The sequence below is a fragment of the Typopeltis vanoorti genome, chromosome 5, assembly GCF_054136105.1.
Source record: "Typopeltis vanoorti isolate ZY-2024b chromosome 5, IOZ_Tvanoo_1.0, whole genome shotgun sequence".
Lineage (NCBI taxonomy): Eukaryota > Metazoa > Arthropoda > Arachnida > Uropygi > Thelyphonidae > Typopeltis > Typopeltis vanoorti.
This window is the reverse complement of record NC_143553.1, coordinates 20,638,767-20,661,795: the sequence shown is the minus strand read 5'-3', so window position 1 is coordinate 20,661,795 and position 23,029 is coordinate 20,638,767. Positions and strand designations below refer to the sequence as shown.

Here is a 23,029-nt window from a genome sequence, read left to right as displayed (position 1 = left end):
GATCCTCTCCACCTCCTCCCCATCAAGAAGAAACCTAGATGACCAAATCTGAGCACAGTAGTCTAGATGGGGTCTTATCAAGGCTCGATACAGAGGAACAATAACCTGCTTGTCTCTGCTTGTCAACGTATTCTTCAGCAACCAAGTGATTTGATGAGCTGTTTTGGTCACTTTTGCAATGTGTCCCCTAAATTTCAATTCCTTATCTACCAACACTCCTAAATCTCGTGCCTCATCAATTTCCTGGAGCACGGTTCCACCAATGCAGTAAACTGCCGCCAATCTTTTCACCCCAAAATGCATAACCTTACATTTTGCCACATTAAACTGACATCCATTCTCCTTAGCCCAGACCTCCAATCTATCCAAATCATCCTGCAAAATTTTGACGTCATCTGCATTCACTATTGCCCTACCCAACTTTGCATCATCCGCAAACAAATGAACTGTTCCTCTCAGATCATTTCCTATATCATTTATGAACAAATTAAACAGCAGTGGTCCAAGAACAGATCCTTGTGGCACACCACTAGTCACAGGCCGTCTTGTGGACTCTACTCCCGAGTAAACCACTCTCTGATATCTCTCCGTCAATCACCCTCCTATCCATCTCACCAACCCTATGTCCATTCCCATATGCTGCAATTTACTGATTAGAATTCCATGTGGAATCCTGTCAAAGGCCTTGGCAAGGTCCAGTAGAATCACCGTAAACCCATTAACCTTATCCAGTTCAGCCGTCACTGTGTTATAATACGTGAGCAAGTTACTGAGGCATGACCTACCCTTCACAAAACCATGCTGTCCCCGATACAGTATCCCATTTTCTTCTATCCAATCTTGTATTTTCCTCTTGACTATTTTCTCTAAGACCTTGACAATGATTCCTGATATGCTAATCGGTCGGTAATTTACAACAGCAGTCTTGGAACCACCTTTATGCAGTGGAACTATTTTCCCCTCTTTCCACCCGCTCGGGACTAACCCAGATCCCAGACTCAAATTAAATAAAATGGTCAAGGGTACTGACAATTCTTTAGCTGCTTCTCGTACAACACGAGCTGGTATACCATCCAATCCCACAGATGTATTGACATTGAGGTTATGCAATAGACTACTCACCTCCACTTCATTAACCACAATTCCCGTATAATCTACTGGTTTATTCGTTTCTGCAATGTCACCACCTGGATGATATACTTTTGCAAAGTGCTCACTCAGTAACTCAACTATCTCAACTGATTCAGTTACCTCCCTACCATCGGCATTCTTTAAAATCAATCTGCCATGTACATTTTTCCTTTTACTTGCTACATATCTAAAAAACTGTTTAGGATTCTCTTTAGCCTGCATGGCCAATGTTCTTTCGTAATCCTTTTTTGCTTTTCTTACCACACTCGTCACCCTTCTGGCCTGCGCTTTATACCGTTCATGTGCCTGCCGGTCACCCTTCTCCTTAAATTCCCTCCATAGTTGTTTCTTTTTTTGCAACTCAAGCTTAATGGTGTTATTCATCCATTTAACCCCTACTTGATTTATTATTCGGACTCTAGGTATACAGTCAGCCATTGCTTCATGCAAGCACTTCTTAACTACCTCCCATGCACTATCAACTTCTAGTCCTTGCAGTTGTATATGCCATGGCACTGAACCAATCAAACTCCTAAGCTTGTCATACTTTCCGAACCGATAATTCCACATGTACCCTGTCTTAATTGAAAATTCTGCACCTTTAGCCACCTCCCAAGTTAAGACCCTATGATCACTCTCACCGATTGGTGGCAATGTGGTCATACTTGTTACAGCCAAATCCTCAGATGTAATTACTAGGTCAAGCACTCGCTGACCCCTAGTATTTTCCATTACATGCTGTCGCAGATAGTTATCCCTTAATAACCGCATAAAATCCAGTTCCTTCCTCCTGTGTGTCCTCTCCTCACTCCAATCAATGCGACCATAGTTGAAATCTCCCATAATAATCACCCTCCTTCCACCCATTTCTTCTATTTGCTTGTGCATACTGTCACCACCATCTTTTCCATCACCTGGTCTATAGCAGCACCCAATTGTATATTTAGTTCTGCTAGCCACAATCTCACACCAAATGGCCTCAAATGTGCTCTTTTCTCTATCCTGCAATTCAACTTCTATTCTCCTTGGCTGGAGCTCATCAGCTATCATCAACAATACTCCTCCCCCCATTTTATTCTCTCTGTCATTCCTGAACACACTATACCCATTAGAGATAGTGGAGATATTAAATGAACATTTTATAGAAGTATTTCATGCTTGGGAGTGTATTATCATCATGCAAGACTTGACTGCAGTAAAAATGGAAGAGGGACGACTGATGGTGAACAAGCAGGAGGGTAGAATGAAGTAAACATAATCTTAATAATGAAGTAGGGCTTGATAGTATATGGTTGAGTTTGGAGAGAATGTTTCAGTGAGTTAATGACAGCCTCAACATACTTAAAAATAGTCTTCAGTGAGTGAGTCTCAAAGGAGAGGAAAGGGTGCAAACTGTTCAACTTCAAAAAGAGACATTAAGACTGCATCTTTGAATAATAGGCCAATCTGTGTGTCTGGAGTTGTGATTAAGATGTTAGAAAAGTTAGTGAGAACTCTGATCCACAATTAAGTCGATAACAGCAGCAATTATTTTTAATGATGAGCATGGATTTGTTAAAAGGAGGTCATGTTTAGCAAACCTGCTCATATTACAACCATGAAAAATGTACTGGACAAGGAAGATGTATATACAGTTATGTATTTAGATTTTGGAAGATAGACGACGTCCATACAACAAGTTGGAAACTATATTGAAACAGTGGGAGTTACATACTAGTGTAATGAATTGGATAGGTGGCTGTCAGATAGCTATCAGCAAGTTTTGTATGGGGAATAGTGGTATTCCAAAAGAGGAAAGAGCTGCAGAAGTTTGCTTTCGGACCATTACTGTTTAACACATTTCAGGCCATTTCTGGAAGCTGTGTAAGGAGGATGTAAACAGAAGCATGGGGAGCAGCTTTTTCCCATGGAAAATGGCTGGTGAGTGGAATGCTTTTTCTGAGAGTTTGAAAACGGTGAATGAGTTAATGGACACTGACATGTAGAAATGAAGAGGTTATGATTCCCTTGTATAAAGCATTCATTAGGTCGCATTATAGATTACTATGTTAATCACCTGGTTTTCAGATGAATGAGGATGTATTGGAGAGGGTCTAGAATTGATTAACTATACTGGTTTCTGGAATGTTGGATATGAGGAGAAATTGAAGACTTTGCAGAGCCTATTGCCAGAAGGAGAAGGGAAGGGATATGACTGAGACATATATTTTGGTAAGGGAATGTTACTGAATCAATGTGAAGGAGGCTTTTCATAGAATTTGGGGAGACAGAAGTAGAACAAATAGCCATTCCTTGAAGCTGTATATGGAAGATGAAAACAGGAGTGTAGGGGAATAGCTTTTACATGTGGAAAATGGCTGGTGAGTGGAATGTTTTTTCTGAGTTTGAAAACAGTGAATGAGTTCATGGCTTGGACTGATGAGCTCTGTGTGTGATAAATGGACTCCCTTATTCTCATCATGAGTCTTTTGATTAAGTGGGAGTGTGATGATAATAATAATAATAATAATAATAATAATAATAATAATAATTTTGACTATGTGAGGAAATGGATAAAGATGAATAACATGAGCATAATATTGGGGGAGGGGGAACACCTTTTTAATATTTTGTCATTCATATTGTTTATTATTTATGACAATACATTGATAACAAATGTCATATCTCAGTGGATATCACTAGGTCAAATTCACTAACACAAAGCATAATTCTGTAATGTTTTGGATGGTCAGCAAATAAACTTCATTGTCTCAATAAATGGAAAAAACACTCCATAAAATTTCAGAAAAACCATTCAAACCATTAATTAAATAAATGGTGTGTGCTAAAATATTATAAGAGTAAACAGACATTAAAATTAAGATAAATTATTAACATTTCACTGAAATAACGGGCCAAGCGCTGCAGACGTGATTTGAAGAGCTCCTGATTCAGATAAGTTTTACTAGGAATAATTAAGTATATAGGCGTAATTGTTTAAGTAAGAGTGGCTGTAAACATTGTACGCTACCGATATTATTAGTGTGGGGTTTTTTTTCTTGCCTAAACTAAATTACGAAATCGTTATTATTAGACCTAGTAACCTGCAGGGAAAAAAAAAAAAAAAAATGGCTGTGACATTGTCATTCCATGATTTTAATTTAGATTTCAGTCATTTCGTTAAGTGTGAGGTCTGTTATATGTATTCCTTCGATTACATAAATGATTTGTGGATGTTTAGTGCGGATGGAAGAAGGGTGTGTGCGAAGTGTGACCTGAACGAGGAACTAATGAATGCGAATATGAAATTGATGACAGAAAGTGCTAGTACCGATTGTGTCACGACTGCACGTTTGAAAGAGAAGGATAGTGGGAAAGAGTGGCGAAAAAATGTTAAAAAATCAGGAAAAAAGAAAAAGAGCGATTTGGCAACCGTAATGGATGTAAAAAGGGACAAAAGTGAGGCAGAAAGAAACGAAATAGAGAGAACGAATGAAAGTAGAAATGGCATGATGCAGAAATAACAAGTAAAAAAAACAAAAGAATAAATGATAGCGAAAAACGAATGAATGATGGCGAAAGTTGGACGCATGTTGGAACGAAAGAAAGATGAATGACAGTAAAAGTGAGAAGAATGATAGCGAAAGTTGGACGCATGTTAGTCCGAAAGTGCGGAAACAAAGAAAGATAAATGAGAGTGAAAGTGAGAAGAATGATAGTGAAAGTTGGACGTATGTTAGACCAAAAGGATGGAAACAAAGAAGGATGAATGAGAGGCAAAAGTGAAAAGAAGGGGTGGAGAGTTAGAAAGATTTAATGATAGAGACAATGTGTCACGAGATTCGGAAAGTGAATTGGATTGGATATGGCAAGAAATGAAATGGATGCGGAATTAAATTAAGAAAATTCAGGTCAAAACTATTAAAATAAATCATGATGGCATGAGAGAGTTAACGAAAGATGAGTGAGTAGCGTTGTATGGTGACTCCATTATTAAAGGTGTGCTAGAGGATAAAATGCACAAGGAATGTTTTCCAGGCAGCAAAATGAGTAGAGTGATTGAGGCATTGAATATGAGGTGGGAGCGAGCAAAAGAGTTAATTGTATTAATTGGTACAAATGATTTGAGAGAGAACAAAGAGCATGTCAAAATGAATGTCAGGAGACTGCTTGGAAAGATAAAAGAGAATAGTGTGACAGGAATGGTAGTCAGTGTGTTACCTAGGTATGATTGTGGTGAAATGAGGTGGAGAGCAGGGATTATGAAAGATATTCTGGTAGAAATGTGTGAGGAGATGGGAGTACAGTTTGTTAATGTGTGGAATGAGTTTGAGGGACGAAGAGAGCTGTATGAGAGCGATGGACTGCATTTGAGTGGTTATGGTGTGAGTCGCTTGGAGAAACTGCTGCTGGAAAGTAGAGAAGTGAATAGAGAGAATGAATGAGATCGAGAGGGGAGTGATGTGGAAAAGCAGGAGAGTAAGACAGGAGAGATTGAAGAAGTGGAAATGAACGGGGAAGTGAGTGGTATGAGTATAGAAAATGAGAGAATGGGTGTGCAAGAGGAGCAGGGAAACGGGGAGGCTCAGGGTGGACAGGGGTACACAGCGTGAGAAAGGTGGATGCTCCAAGAGGAGGTGAGAGCATGTGTAGGCAGGAAAGTAATGGGATGACCAGGGATCAAGAGAAAACAGATGGAATTGCAAAGGGTTCTAAAATGAAGAAGCAGAAAGGGAAATGGCCCCAGTCCAGCATAGAGAGATCACATCGAGTGAGTGGTATCAATGGAACTAGCTGTAGATCCAGAAATGAGTTGTTGTGTTTGTATACCAATGCTAGAAGTATAAGAAACAAGGCGGATGAAATGGTTGCACTAATTGCGTCTGTGCACCCAGAGATTGTCGGAATAAGTGAGACATGGTTAGATGAGGATGACATCCTGACAGGAATAGAGATGGAAAGGTATGATGTGTTTCATGAGGATAGAAGGGCGTAAAAAGGGAGGGGGAGTGCTATTGATGATAGAGAAAGAGTTATGTCCATACAAGGTAGAGATGCAAGAAGGAAATAGGGCCAGTGGTTTTGATTCAGTATGGTGTGAAATAGAGGTGAATAGAATCAAATACTTGGTGGGATGCTGTTATAGAACTGGTAATGTGGATGGTGGTGATAGTGAAATGTATAGTCAAATAAGCCAAGCAAATAAGAAAAGGGTGATCATTATGGGTGATTTTAATTATGGCAATATAGACTGATATGAAGAGATAGCTACTGGAAGTAAAGAAAATGAGTTTCTTGAGTTTTTGAGGGATAACTACCTCAGACAGTATGTAACAGAGGGCACACGAGGATTAAGGGTCTTGGATTTGGTCATCTCATCGGAGGATGTAATTATCAATGAGGTGTCAAATCATCCACCAATTGGTGAAAGTGACCATCAGGTGATTACCTGGGTGGTTGCCAGCAGTGCAAGAACCCCTGTGAAAAAAGGGCATATGTGGAACTACAAGGGGGTGGGGGGATTATGAAGAGCTCAGGAGACAGCTTGCAGGTGTAGCATGGAATGAGGAGTTAGCTGGAAAAGAGATCAATGCAGCTTGGGGTATTTTCAAAAACTATTTAGTAGATGCAATATCTAAATATATACCATGGGTGAGAAGGTTAAATAAGGTAGGTGCGAGATGGATGAATAAAGAGATTAAGCATGCAATACAGAGAAAAAGGGCATTGTGGAGGCAGCATAAGAGAAGTGGAAGTAACCAATTTCATGAGGTCTACAAAGACCAGACAAGGAGGGTGACTTGGTTGGTGAGAGTAGCTAAAGAGAGGTATAAACAGCAGTTAGCTAATGAAGCCAAAAAGAATCTTAGGGAGTTCTTTCGATATGTATCCAGCAAAAGAAAGAATGATTATGGAAGGATGACATTGATTGGAGGAAATGGTATAAAGACAGCTGTTGCAGAATGTGTGGTGGAGATACTTAATGAGCAGTTCATAAAGATCTTTCAATCTTGTGAATGTGACTTCATGGAGAGATTAAGAGCAGTTGATGATGGGGAGGAGAAACTGACTGTAAGTGAGCAAGAGGTGTTTGGGGAATTGAGTAAACTAGATGTAAATAAGGCTGTGGGACTTGATAATATATCACTGCGTATTCTGAAGGGATGTGCCAGAGAGTTGACACCTGCCTTGACATATTTTTTAAATACGAGTCTTGCACTTGGTCAAGTTCCTAAAGAGTGGAAGGAGGGCAAGATTGTGCCACTTCATAAAGGAGGTGATCGAACTCAAGCATCAAACTATAAGCCTATCTGTGTGTCAGGTGTTGTGGTTAAGTTGTTGGAGAAGCTTGTGAGAACTAGGATCCAGAGTTGGGTTGACAACAATGGTATAATCTTTGATGGACAAAATGGATTTGCTAAAGTGAGGTCATGTTTTAGTAATCTACTTACTTATTACAATAAAGTGACTGCTTCCTTGGACAGAGGAGATGGATACACAGTAATATACTTGGATTTCGCAAAAGCTTTTGATAGAGTACCTCATGATAAGTTAACAGTCAAACTAGAGCAGATGGGGTTGGATATTAGATTAGTGCATTGGATTGGAGACTGGCTATCTGATAGGTATCAACAAGTTGTGTATGGGAGTGCAATATCCAGGAAAAGGAAAGTCACTAGTGGAGTGTCTCAGGGGTCTGTTTTAGGGCCATTACTATTTAACTTGTATATTAATGATATTGGCGAAGATTTGGATGGAGATATTCAGTTGTTTGCAGATGATGCAAAGTTGGGACAAACCATAAAGAGTAGTGAAGATGTTGTGGCCTTGCAAGAAGACTTGAATAAATTGAGTGATTGGGCAAGCAAATGGGGATGTGTGTTCAATGTTGCAGAATGTAAGGTTTTAAAATTTGGAAAACAAAGATGGGATGCAGAATTTATGCTTGGTGAGAATATATTGTTGGAAGTAGAGTAAATAAGAGATCTGGGGGTGATAGTGGATAAGGATATACATTTTAGGGGACACATCGCCAAAATTGTGAAGACAACACAAAGACTTCTGGGAATGATGCGGAGGACACTGACGTGTAGAAGTAGGAGATTCTTGTTCCATTGTATAAGGCTTTGATTAAGCCACACATGGACTATTGTGCCCAGATTTGGTCACCTCGTTTTCAGAAGGATGAAGAGATGTTGGAAAGGGTCCAAAGGCGACTGACTAAGGTAGTTTCTGACCTCTGGAATGTCGAGTATGAGGAAAGATTGAAAAGATGTAATTTACAGAGTCTAGTGGATAGAAGGAAGAGGGGAGATATGATAGAGACCTACAAGTTGGTAAGGGGTTGTTATAGGATCAATGGTGGAGAAGTTCTACAGAGAATAGTGTGAGATCAGGAGAGAACCAGAAGTCATCCCTGGAAACTGTATAAAGAGGGTATGAGTAGGGGAGTGATAGGTAGGTTTTTTTTCATGCAGAGTTGTGAGTGATTGGAATGCCTTGCCTGAGAGTGTGGTGTCTGCAAGGAGTTTGAATGTGTTTAAGACACGGTATGATGAGATGTGTGTGAGATAAAAGGACCTCTTAGATGACTCTTTGACTCCATGAGGTCTTGTTTAATAATAATAATATTAATATATTAATAATATACAGCTTTGAAGGTAAGAGCTTTATACTAACTAAAATTGAAACTGCTGGTGTTTCTCTTGACTGATCACCAACTTGATCTTGAGGTGCATAACCAACATAACCATCACTGTGAGAGGAATACTGCATACCTGGTCCACCTCCATATCGCTGAAAACAAAAAAGTTAAAATGAAAATAAAATATAAAGAGTTAAATTTATTTATTTATTATTTATTATTATGATTATTACAAGAGACCTACAGGGAGTCAGGGAATTATTAATGGAGGCGACATATCAGTTATATCACATGCCATAATTTCTCTTGAATTCACTTGCACTGTCAGCACGTACAATGTGCAGATAAATGCAGCTCTCACTCCTTTCTTAATTGCAACTTACATGGATGCCCTATCATCCTCTCTCTCTCTCTCTGTGCTTCATAAAATAAAAAATTCCATTTACTGGTATCCTGTACAACTCTTTTAGAAGTTTGTAGGTTTCTATTATATCACCTTTCTTTTTCTTCTCTGCGAGCAACTGCAGTTGACAAATTCTCAATCTCTCTCTCCCCCCCTCATAATCTGCATCCCACAGCATATCATCTTTAACTCTGTCCTTTGCACTCTCTCCACTGCATCTAAATCACCTTAGAAACCAGAAGACCAAATCTGCACAAATTTCCAGATGATCTCATCTTTTCAAAGCTTGAAAAGAGGCAAAATGGCATCCTTATTCTGACATGCAATGTTCATTTCAGCATTGTAATTATCCTCTGGGTTGTATTCGTAGCCTTTGCTATATGGTACCTGAAATTCAACTTCCTATCTTCTGAGCCTCCAAGATCCTTAGCATGTTTCTTCTAGCATTATCCTCCCAATGAAGGATGACCTAGGTTCAATTCTAGTCAGGTTTTTCATTCTGAAAACTCAAGAAATATGACCAAAGGGCTCACACTATTTCAGACAATGACATATTCTATTAGGGTTAGGGACTGAGAGATGGCGACACTTGTCAATCGTCTCTTCATTGGATGCAGTTTATAATTAGTAGGAGTCTTGGGCCAAATATCTATGATTGGCTACCAGTGGAAAGTGAACTGCTTCCTCACTCCCCAAAAGATAGATATGGCTAAAACAGCCTGATCCCTGTAAAGGAATAAAAGGCATTAGCTAATATTTTTTATTTTATTTTACAGTATAACATTGGATATCTCATCAGATGTAAGTGCATAACTTTACATTTACTAACATTGAACTGACAGCCATTTTCACATGCCCAGAATTCCAATTCACACAAATTAGAATTCTGATTACCCTGCTTATCCTTGCAACATCAGAAAAAAAAGTTGTATATTTTCTTTTAAATCGCTCCCAATGTCATTAATGTAAAGACTGAATAACAATGCACCAATGACTGATCCCTAGTGAATACAACTGGTCACTGTAAATCTTGCAAACTGACATGTACCATACACCACTTTTGATATCAGTTAGTCAGCCATTGTTTTCACTAAGCTAATTGTTTATAATCCAATTCCATATAATAAATTAATAACTGGCTACTCTACCGATGGTGCAACATGTGCAATTGCATGGGACAGCAAGTTTTTTTTTTGGGGGGGGCAAAATTGGTCTAAACTATACGAAAAATAAATCATAAAAAAGTAATTTATTCCTTGTCTGTTGAAACCAGACTTCAGGATGTTTAATTTTTACATAATAATTTTTTACATTTTAATTTTTACATAATAAAACTTCATTGTACTGTATATTTTTTAAAAATCATAAATTTAAAATAATATAGTATTATGTTGTGTTTATTATCGCACTGTCAGTATTAATATCATACGACGTGACAATAGCAGAACACCTATCTTGCATTTATTTCTGATTCCGTTGTTGGCCATGAGTTCACCTTGACCTGAGGTTAAATCTCATTTAATCAATGAGGCCAAACGATCATTATGAGATAACTGGATAAGAGTAAACCAATTAAAGAAATAGAATAAATATCCATAAATACAATATTATCCATAAATACAGTGATTGTTAATAATACTTTTTTTAATACAGTTATCAGGATTTGGTTTTTAAAATAATTTTAACATTCCAATACATCTGATAAAAGAAAAAAAAGTATTAGGCGCAGAATATCACAAACCAAAATCATAAAAAGAACGCGACATTCAGAAACAAAGCAGGGCTTTGCATAAATATCTAAAAACTGAAACAGCTGATGTAGTACAAGAGAAAATAAGCAAAAGAATTGAAACCAAAAATTCTGAGCTCGTGGCAAGTACTTCTAATTGCAATCCCAGTAATGTCGATATTAGTAACAATGAGGGTGGCAAAATATGCCATTGCATGGGGCTGCAAAATTCCTAGGGCTGGTGCTGACTGGCTACTGGATGGTGAGAACATCACTGCATGGACTATAGAAAGATGAGTTAATTTCCTATTTTTTGTGTGATGATATTGTGTAATTTTTAGAATGAGTATTATTATTATTATTATTACGGGTAACTCCAAGGAGTCCTTAGACTCATTGAGGGAGGCCCTAAACATCATGTCAACAACCATTCAGCTTCCACACAATATCTATCATACCTTGCCTTGAACCCACTCACAGTCATGGTACCCACAACAGACTCTGGCAACTTATTCCACTTATTCACCACTCTCCATGCAAAAAACCTAGTTCTAACACCCTTCCTAACCACACTCTTGCCCAGTTTCCATGGATGGCCCCTAGTCCTCCCACCACCAGATCTGTTCTGAAAAATTTCCTCTGAATTAATCTGGTAAAAATCCTTCAGTAATTTGAATGTCTCAATCATATCACCCCTTTTCCACCTATCAACCAATTTCTATAACCCACAGATCTTCAATCTATTCTTGTAAGGGTAATCCTCTCTACCCATCAAGAAATTACCCTGGCACCCAGATCTGGGCACAGTAGTCAAGATGGGATCTTATCAAGGCTCGATAAAGGGGAACAATAACTTGCTTGTCTCCGCTCGTCAAAGTAATCTTCAGTAACCAAGTGATTTGATGAGCTGATTTAGCAACTTTTGTAATGTGCCCACTAAACTTCAACTCCCTATCCACCAAAACCCATCCCTGGCTTTGTCAATCTCCTGGAGTACAGTTCCACCACTGTGGTATGCTGCTGCTAATCTTTTCACCCTAAAATGCATAACCCTACACTTTGCCACATTAAATTGACATCCATTCTTCTTAGCCCAGTCCCCCAATTTATTCAAATCATCTTGCAAAATTTTGACATCATGTGCATTCACTATTGCTCTACCCAACTTTGCATCATCAGCAAACAAATGAATTATTCCTCTCAGATCCTTTCTGATATCATTAATGAACAAATTAAATAGTAATGGTCGAAGAACAGAACCCAGTAGTACACCACTAGTCACAGGCCGTCTTTTGGACAATACTTCTGAATAAACTACTCTCTGATATCTCTCCGTCAACCACCCTCCTATCCATCTCACCAACCCTATATCCATTTCTCATATGCTGCAGTTTGCTGATTAGAATTCCATGTGGTATCCTGTCAAAGGCCTTAGCAAGGTCCAGCAGTATGACTGTAAACTCATTATCCTTGTCCAGCTCAGCCATCATTGTGTTATAAAACGTGAGCAAGTTAGGGAGGCATGATCTACCCTTCATAAAAACATGTTGTCCCTCATACAGTATCCCATTATCATCTATCCATTCCTGTATTCTTCTCTTGATTACTTTCTCCAAAACCTAGACAACGACTCTTGATATGCTGATCAGTCGATAATTTGCAACAGCAGACTTGGAACCTCCCCTATGCCGTGATACTATTTTCCCCTCTTTCCACCCCCCTCGGGACTAACCTGGATTTGAGACGCAAATTAAACAAAATGGTCAAGGGCACTAACAATTCTTTTGCTGCTTCACGTAAGACCCGAGCTGGTATACCATCCAAACCCACAGATGTATTCTCATTAAGGTTTTGTAATATACTATTCACCTCCATTTCATTCACCTCAATTCCCATATAACTTGTTGGATCTTTCATTCCTGCTATATCACCACTTGAATGATATACTCTTGCAAAGTACTCGCTCAGCAATTCCACTATATCAACTAATTCAATTACCTCCCTACCATCGGCATTCCTTAAAATCATTCTGCTGTATACATTTTTTCTTTTACTTGCAGCATATCGAAAAAACTGTTTGGGTTTCTTTTAGCTTGCATTGCTAATTTCCTTTCATAATCAGCTTCTGCTTTCCTCACCACACTCGTTGCCTTTCCGGCCTGTGCTTTATACTGTTCATGTGCCTGCAGGTCACCTTTCTCCTTAAATTCCCTCCACAGCTGAATCATGGAATGTATTGCTATGTGATACTTTTGATTTTGGGCAATGATTGGTTAAATATTTTAGACAGTGGTATTTTCAATCTCTGCTTCTTGTTTAACACTCTGGGATAAAATGGTGATGAGAAGATCACTGTGTAACTTGATGATAATGACAAATGAAGTGAATGGTGTTGATTTTTCAAGAATGATACAGTGTCGTGGCCATCATTGTAATATGTATGCATGGCAAGATGTTGCAGATTCCTATGTGGAGAGGTTGAATAAGAGAGATAATGAGCATGGATATGCAAGTGTGACATAAAGATGGACCACAAGGCTTGCTTGAATCAGAGTAGGAAATGTAGTGAGCAAAATGGATCTCAAGAAAGAGTGTGCAACTGGCAAGAAAGTAGGTAAAAATAATAGCAAAGAAAAGAGTGTGAATGACAAGAATGCATATAAGAATGATGGTGAAAAACAGAGTGCAATTAAGGGAAAGATAACGAGAGGTGCTGAGGGTGAAAAGCCCGAGACAGTGAGAGAATAATAGCAAAAAAATGTGATGCAAGATTTTAAAGTACAGTTCGTGTGAGCAAAGATGAGGGAAATGAAGAGAATATGATGGAATATCATCCTTAAATAATCATTCTTTCTTCTACTTGCCTTGTGAGAGCACAAGGCTGGTGATTGTGAAAAACAGAGGAGACAGCTTGCAGCTGATTCATGGAATGAGGAGTTAGTGGAAAGGAGATCAATGATACTTTGGTGCAATTCAAGAACTGGCTAGCATAAGTAATGTCTAAATCTTTTCTAAGGGTCAGAAAGTTAGATAAGGTAGATACAGAATGAGTGAACCAAGAGATTAAGCATGCAATCTGTAAGAAGATGGCATTATGGAAGTTGCATAAGATGATAATAATCAGTTGCAAAGAACAGGCAAGGAAGGTGAATCAGTTGGTTAGGTTAGCAAAAATGCAATATGAGCAGCAGTTAGCTAATTAGGCCAACAAAACCCTAGGGAGATCTTTTGATATGTAGCAAGTAGAAGAAAGAATGATTATTTAAGGATGATATTGGTTAGTGAAAATAATAAAAGGTTAACCACTGTGAATGATATAGCTGAGATATTATATAAGCAGTTCATAATAGCATATCACTGTTGTGAATGTTGCAGAGCTTCCTATAGTGGAAAGAAAGGAGGAAGATTAATTGTTAGTGAGCAGGAGGTAGTAGGTATATAGCAAATTGATAATAAGGCTGAGGGACTTGATGATATATCACTGAGTGTTTTGAGGGAATGTGCCAGGGAGTTGTCATCTACCTTGACATACTTGTTTAATATGAGTCTTACATTTGGACCAAGTTCATACGAAGTAGAAAAAAGACAAGTTTGTATCGTTTATAAGGTGACAAGACTCAAACTTCAATTATATATTTAGTTTAATCCTTTATCCAAGTGTAAGCAAAATGTAATGCACCTGAAGTATCTTCAGGACTGAGCTCTGATCACTTTCCTTAGTATCCCATAATGCAGTGCATTATGGGATAGTAAGATGGGATAATGCAGACATGTATAATGCTATGCATTATGGGAATGGTCACTACTCAGACCGGTTTAGACCTTTATTGAGGTCTCTTCAGTGGGAACCAGACACAGAGGTGATACTAAGGTTGAAGCAATGCAGAAGTCATATTTCCATATGCCAGTTGGCAGAAACCAAAAAATATGGAAATATGCCAGTTTTTGGCAACTGGTTAAACTCCAACTGAAGAGACCTAAATAACGGTCGAAATAGGCCTGGAAAGTGACCCTTCCCATAATGCATAGCATTATACATGTCTGCAAGGAGATGCTTTAGCACAGTCCAAAAGTATTATGGTGCATCTATTCCCCTTGTTTAACTCAACTATTACTTAGCAACTTAGCGTCCCCGCAGCGTAGTTTGAAGAAAGGTGGAACACATATACACTTCAGGAATGGTGCAGGTTCGATTCTCGTCTCTGAGAAGGGGAATCTTTATATCAGTTTTTATTAGGAACGAATGACTTGAGTGGTAATGTAAGTCGGGCAGCGAGAGATATGAGATTTTTGCTTGAGACTGTACGGAAGAAGACAGAGAGAGGAAAAATAGTGTGCGTGTTGCCTAGGTATGACAATGATGAGCTGAGCAGAAGAGCGGTGATATTGAATGGCATAATAGCGAGAATGTGTGACAAGAGAGGACTGGTATATGTGGATGCTTGGAGTGTGTTTGAGGAAAGAGAGGAGTTGTATGCGAGAGACCGTTTACATTTGAATGAGGAAGGACGTAGGCATCTGGAGAGATTGCTGTTCTGAACGAGTCAGTGTGTCCCAGGGAGGATGATAGCAGGGGTGGCCTCTTGTGGGAATGGATACTTGGGAGAAGGGAGACAATGTCAGGTAAGACTGAGCCCAGTGGAGTCTAGAAGGGATAATGCTGGGTATAGAAACAATGGCATTTATATGCTGTATACTAATGCCAGGAGTATCCGGAATAAGGGAGAGGAATTGGTGGTGCAGATAGCATCAGCCTGGCCAAAAATTATTGCGATCACTGAGACGTGGTTGACAGAAGGGGATATAACAACAAGAATAGAAGTCGCTGGGTATAGCATTTTTCGTCAGGATAGGAGGGGAAAGCGTGGTGGTGGGGTACTGCTTATGATAAGTGATGACCTATGTCCTCTAAGAGTGGAGAATTTGGAAGGAAGTGAGACAAATGATTTTGAGAGCATTGGTGTGAGGTAGAGGTAGGCAAGACAGGATATTTAGTGGGGTGTTGCTACAGACCCAGGAGCACAGAGGATGGGGACCAGGAGATGTTAAGACAGCTAAGTTTGGCAAGTGCAAGAAGAATTATTGTTATGGGAGATTTTAACTTCAGTAGTATAAATTGGAGAGAGGAAGATGCATGTAGCAATAGAGGAATGGAATTTCTAGAATTCTTGAGGGACAAATGTCTTAGGCAACATGTAACAGAGGGAACAAGAGGTTCAAAAATTTTGATTTGGTTATAGCATCAGAAGAGTTGATAATAACTGAGTTGACGTCTCTCCCACCAGTTGGAGAGAGTGACCATATGGTGTTGACTTGGAAAATGAATAGACATGCAGGAGTATCAAAGAGACGGGAACTTATGTGGAATTATAAGGCAGGTGATTATAATAGTCTTAGACATCAACTTCGGGAAGTTTCATGGAGGGAGGAATTGGAAGGCCGGGATATCACCAGTGCGTGGGAAATTGTGAAAGAATATTTGTTATCAGCAATGGTAAGTTGTATACCACGAGTGAAGAAGAGGACGCAATTTGGAGTAAAGTGGATGACAAACAATATTAAACAGGAATTGCATGCGAAAAAGAGGCTATGGAAGAGATATAAGGAGATAGGTGAAGAGATGCATGAGGAATATAAGACACAGGCCAGAAGAGTGACTAGTGTGGTAAGGAAAGCGAAACAGGAATATGAGAGGAGATTGGCCCTAAGATCCAAAGAAAATCCTAGGGAATTTTTTAGCTATGTGGCCAGTAGGAGGAGAAATGACTGTGGAAGAATGATATTGTGGGATAAAAATGGGAATAGAGTGACTGATGCAGAGGACATAGTGGAATTGTTCAATGAACACTTTATTGGAGTATTTCATCCTAGAGGAGTCAGTTTTAATGCTAGAGGGATAGGACTGGTACGAGGTCTGGAGGTACAGGAGGAGAGTGTGTTTCAGATACTGAGTACTCTGGATGTCAGTAAAGCTGTGGGACTGATGGTATTTCGCCACGAGTTTTGACAGAATGTGCTAGGGAATTGACAGTACCTTTAACGTGGCTTTTCAATGAAAGTCTGGCTTTGGCAAAGGTGCCCAGGGAATGGAAGGAAGGTAAGATAGTGCCATTGCATAAGGGTGGTAACAGACTGGAAGTGTCTAATTATAGGCCAGTCTGTGTGTCATCAGTAGTTGTTAAGATCTTGGAGAAAGTAGTGAGGGACCGTGTACAGCATTGGGCAGATGAGGGTAATGTTATCTGTGAGAATCAACATGGATTTGTGAAAGGACGCTCTTGTTTTAGCAATATGCTAGCCTTTTATAATAAAGTTACAAGAGCATTAGATGAGGGAAAGGCATATACTGCAATTTTCTTAGACTTGGCGAAGGCATTTGACAGGGTGCCACATGATAAGCTGATATTTAAGTTGCAGCACATGGGTCTGGATGTCAGATTGGTCAACTGGATTCAGGATTGGCTGTCTGATAGGTATCAGAGAGTTGTGTATGGTGGAACAGTTTCCAGGAGGCAGAGGGTTACAAGTGGGGTCCCACAGGGCTCAGTACTAGGACCTATATTGTTTAACCTTTATATCAATGACATAGCCAGTGGATTGTAGGGGGATATTCAGTTGTTTGCAGATGATGCGAAGCTGGGAAGGATTATTAGTAATAGTGCAGATGTGGTAGCCCTGCAAGAGGATTTAAATAAGCTAGATAGATGGGCAAATGAATGGGGGTCAGTTTAATGCAGCAAAATGTAAGGTCTTGAGGTTTGGGAAACATCGATGGGATGCTGCATACTCTATGGGAGGAGTTATACTGGAGGAAGTAAGGGAGAGACAAGAGATCTGGGGTTGATGATTGATAGAAACCTGAAGTTTAGGGGACATATTGCAAAGGTGGTGAAGGTAACACAGAGGATTGCTGCTATTATGAGAAGGACACTGACCTGCAGAGATAAGAGGGTTATCATTCCGTTGTATAAGTCTCTGATCAGACCACACTTGGACTATTGTTCTCAGATTTGGTCCCCAGGATTTGAAGGGGATAAATTAACTGTGGAAAGGATACAAAGACGGATGACAAAGATGGTTTTAGGACTGTACAAGGATAGTTATGAGGATCGGCTGAGAGAATGTGGACTGCAGAGTTTGGTGGATAGAAGAAGGAGAGGTGATATGATTGAGACTTTTAAACTGTTGAGAGGTGGTTACAGGGTTGACACTGGGGAGTTCTTTCGCTTGGTTGATCAGCGGGAAGGAGTGATGACAAGAGGCCATCCCAGGAAGTTACGAAAGGAAACTGTGAGCAAGAGGGTAAGGAGTGGTTTCTTTGTGTGGAGGGTGGTTGAGCCGTGGAATGCATTGCCTGATGGAGTGGTGGGAGCGAGAACGGTCAGTGAGTTTAAAGAGTGGTATGATAGACTTTGTGTTTCTCAGGGGGGGGACCTCCCCTCAGTGAGTCTTGACAGACTTTATGTCTTAGGAAGGACCTCCCTCGATGAGTCTTTTGACTCCTTGGAGGCCTGAATAATAATAATAATAACAACTTTTCCAAAATCTTCAGCACCACTCTACAGGTACAGACCAGTTGAAAGTTAGACATATCAGTCTTTGTCCAGCCCTCATGCAACAGGATTATTATACATTCTTTCTCCTACTGTGCTGAGACTCAAATTATACAGTCAGGTAAAAGGAACAGCCAATTCAGCTGAATGTTCTTTCAACATCAGTGCTGATATCCCAACAATATATCCATTGCTGAATTCAGATTCAGTTTATGGAACAGCTCTTGTGCCTCCTTCTCATAAACTTGGGTTTCTTCCTCCAGCATCAAGGTAGCATTGATGTCTATGTTGTATACATTTTATATTCTTTCTTTCTTTCTTTTACTTGCAATATAATAATAGAATAATTTTGTTTTGTTTAGCTTGCTAAGCCATTGTTTTTCATAGTCACACTTAACTTTTCATCTTTTGGCCTGCACCTTATAAATTTCATTACTGACATCATCCATATGCACATGTTTGTACATATGGATAATGCATAATCCATTTCATTCCCACCTTGTTTTCTTCCAATTCTAGGAACACATTTATATAATCATTATTGCAATATTAATTATCATAATTAAATTTATTAATTGTTCTTGATATTAATTGAATATTTAAAGGTTAAGCATATTATCACATTTTAGTAATGCTAATAGAAACCCAACTTTTAGCAATACTTCTGATGTGGTCACTTCCAGATCTGAACTGAAATGTTTTGTAATATCACAGTTAATTAGAGGACAATAACAATGATAATTTCTCATAAATTCTTATATAAAAAAAAAAAAACACCGTTCAGTGGTTGGTAGAATTAGGTCTTGCAGAATATGTGTTGATACTATTGGATACAGAGGATATGAAGGAGTGTGATACTGTAGTGTCACACTCCTTCCAGTTAAGCATCACTGTCAGACTGCAGTTGAAACTAGTTATGTCACTGAGTTATTTTTTGCAAATTTGTCAGAGGAAGAAAGGATTCCATTATGCAGTGTTAATTTGCTAGACAGTTTTTGTTATGGGATTACAGAGTTTATCAAAAATCTAAACAAGATCTAACAAAATGGCAAAATAAGCAATTATTTGTAACTGAAATTCATAATCATCTGTACGTTTGGGACAGATAAGATTCAATCACTGCATGTATGCTGCAAAACATGCTACATACAAATGAGAGAATGAACACATGAATGAAAGAAAAGAAATTTTCTTACTTTCTATTTCTCTGTAGCATATACCAACCAGAGACCCTAAAGATTGCCAATTCAGGCTTACAAAATTTAGGATTTTCTGAAAAAAAGTGAAAATAAAATACATCATCCAAACACAACTTGCAATAAAGTCAGCATCACAGGTTTCTCTTCATGATGATTATAAAAAAGATGAGCTGTGTACATGCAGTAACATTCCAGTAAGTATCCAAGAACTACAATGGTGTCCAAATCCTAGGAACGAACACTATTTCTGCTACACAGCTCATCATAGAGCATGTTTTCAGTGGTGGTATATCCATTAAAATTAGACAAGACATCAATGGGCTAATGTACTCTACAGATGAGAGTCATTTTAGTCTTTTCTCCAATTCTAGACAACACTTGATCTGCAGTGAATGTGGTACTGCTTACCATCATGAGAATGTTCTTGAAAGGGATAGATATGATGGTGCTGGAGTCATGGTGTGGGGACACATTATGCTTAATGGATGCACCAAGCTATGAGTGTTGGAAAAAGGGACCATGACTGGTAAAGATATTTCAACAGTGGCGGCCCATAAAGTTTTAAGTGGGGGTGCTGCCTATACAAAATAATTAAAACAAACTTCTTTTTTTCCTAATTAGTAACCAATTTATTAATAAATAAATCTACAGATTTATTTATTAATAAATTAGAAAATGTGGTACTGCTTACCATCATGAGAATGTTCTTGAAATGAATAGATATGATGGTGCTGGGGTCATGGTGTGGGGACACATTATGCTAAATGGATGCACCAAACTATGAGTGTTGGAAAAACGGACCATGACTGGTGAAGATATTTCAGCAGTGACGGCTCATGAAGTTTTAAGTATCTTATTCAAATCCTCTTGCAAGGCTACACATCTGCGCTATTACTAATAACCCTTCCGAGCTTCGCATCATCTGCAAACAACTAAATGTACTAGGACTACTTGCATTAGCTCACGCTAGTAATTGCCAATGCTTTTATAGTTTACTATATTCGGCATGAAACTCTCCGATTCTAATCTTTGAGTTTCTTATTTGGTTTTAAAACAATGTGGAATTTAATATCCCCTTAATTTAAATAATGTTTATATCACTGAAATGAAGCCTGTTGGCTCTTGATATTTAAGTAACTTAATGGGTTGCACCTGTTGGACAACTGGTATAGCAGAGTATATAAGTTCTTTTCACTATACCCTTTGGTATTAATTTTGGTCTAGCTACTCACTGATGAAGCCTCAATAAAGGCTGAAACCGGTGTGGGTAGTGACCTCCCACCATAATGTAATAACAGCATACATTTCTAGGAAATGTGTTTTTACATTATGGAAAATACCAAGAATAGCAATCAGAACTTTACCACCTTTGCTGCGTGTTGCCAGAGTTTGTACAAGGACTAAATGCATTAGCTCACGCTAGTAATCGCCGATACTTTTATAGTTTACTATATTCGGCATGAAACTCACTGATTCCGATCTTCATCATCATCATCAAATTCCTGCCATGTACCCTCAAGGGGTGTAGAGGATATGATAGTACTAAATGAAAAAAATTACATCATTACTAACTTCCTATCTACAATTTTCCTCCAAAGCAGTCTCTTGTCAAGGCTTCAACATTATCAGATCTTATATTTCTATCGTCTACGGCACTTTGTACTGAATCAATCCACCTATACCTTGGTCTTCCTCTGGGTCGTTTTGAGAACACTTGTTTTGCTAATCTTGATTCGCCCATTCTGTTTAAGTGACCATAGCACCTGAGATTAGCTCTGCTAACGCATTCCTGGATGTTGACAATGTCAAGTTCTTTCCTAATATCCTCAATTTTAATATGATATTGCCATTGATGCCATCTGTTCAGGCCTATAATCTTTCTCAGGACTCTCATATCTGCGGTCTCTAGTTTTTGGTCAAGTGTTTTACTTCTGACCCAGCTCTCAGATCCATAAGTTAAAACTAGTTTGAACACTGTCTTGTATATAGCTAATTTAGTGTTCCGACTAATTTTTCTCTCTTATTCCATATGAATTTATTCAATTGACTTCCTACCATACCAGCTTTGTTGATTCTGTTGTCTATTTCTGTATTTAATTTACCATCTTCACTAAAAATCGTGCCTAAGTAGCCGAAATGTTTTACTTGTTCCACAGGTTTCCAGTTCACAACACAGTTGACATTTTCAATGATTCTGCATATTTTCATTGTCTTTGTCTTTTTATTGCTGACCTTCATACCATATCTATTACAACAGCTATTCAATTTAGTCAGAAAATCTTGCAGAATTGTAGAGGATTTATTTATAGGAATTTAACATCATCTGCATAAAGCAAAGAGCTGACATTAACATCTCCAATTTTGATATCAGGTTTAATACCACTTTCCTTCGTAATGTGATCCATATAGATAATGAATAACAGAGGGGATAACGTATATCCTTGTCTCACACCAGATTTAACATTAAACCATCTTCCTGTACTTCCTTCAATTCTAACTGCTGACTTACAACTCAAATAAAGACTAAGTATTGCTTGATATAATGCTCCATTGACACCATATAACTGTAGTGTATTGAATAGCTTCTCTCTTGGCACCTTGTCATATGCCTTTTCCAAATCGACAAAACTTAAATACAGATCTCTGTTATATTCCCATGCTTTCTCGACTATTTGTCATAAAGTGAAGATCTGATCCTGACAGCCTCTGTTTGGCCTGAATCCAGCTTGTTCTTCACCAACCTTTGCTTCCACAATTCTTCTCAACTGTTTCTCAAGTATACTTGCATAGATCTTGCCAGGAACACTCAGTAGGGAAATACCTCTGTAATTCTCACATTCAGTTTTATTTCCCTTTTTATATATGGGTACTATAAGAGCTCTACTCCAATCATCGGGAATTCGTCCCTCTGTCCAGGCTTTCTAAACTATGCAGTGCAGCCACTGTAAGACTTTTATACCACCATACTTCAGCATTTCTGGTCGAAGATCATCTACTCCTGCTGCCTTTCCACATTTCAAGCCTTTGATGTCTTTTTCTACTTCAAGTATGGATATGTATTGATGACTGCATGCCTGGTCAGTGTTTTTTACCACTGCGCTGTCATCACTGTTTGTTTCATTTAGCAGTTTTTCAAAGTAATTACTCCATACTTCAAGGATATCTTTTTCTCCTGTTTTTCATGTCACCTTTATCATCTCTAAGTCCTTTTACAGCACTCTTTTTCCAATCCTAAGCTTCTTCAACAACCTCCAGAATATTTTGCCACCTTCTTGATATTTATTTTCTATATTATTGCCAAATTCCTCCCATGACTTTTGTTTAGCTAGATTTACACAGTGTTTAGTATTCTTGCATTTGTCTCTGTATTCTATAAGAGCACAAGCTGAC

At 38.6% G+C, this 23,029-nt stretch overlaps 1 protein-coding gene across 1 annotated transcript in view; it reads right to left on the bottom strand.

Annotated features, from left to right (window-relative positions):
• The window catches only part of LOC150106258 (beta-scruin-like), a 361,294-nt gene that overhangs the window by 102,889 nt on the left and 235,376 nt on the right, over nucleotides 1-23,029 (bottom strand). The window contains exon 6 of the mRNA XM_090392967.1: nucleotides 8,791-8,907. Within this exon, the coding sequence (XP_090249093.1) occupies nucleotides 8,791-8,907 (117 nt within the window). The remainder of the gene's footprint in view (nucleotides 1-8,790; nucleotides 8,908-23,029) is intronic.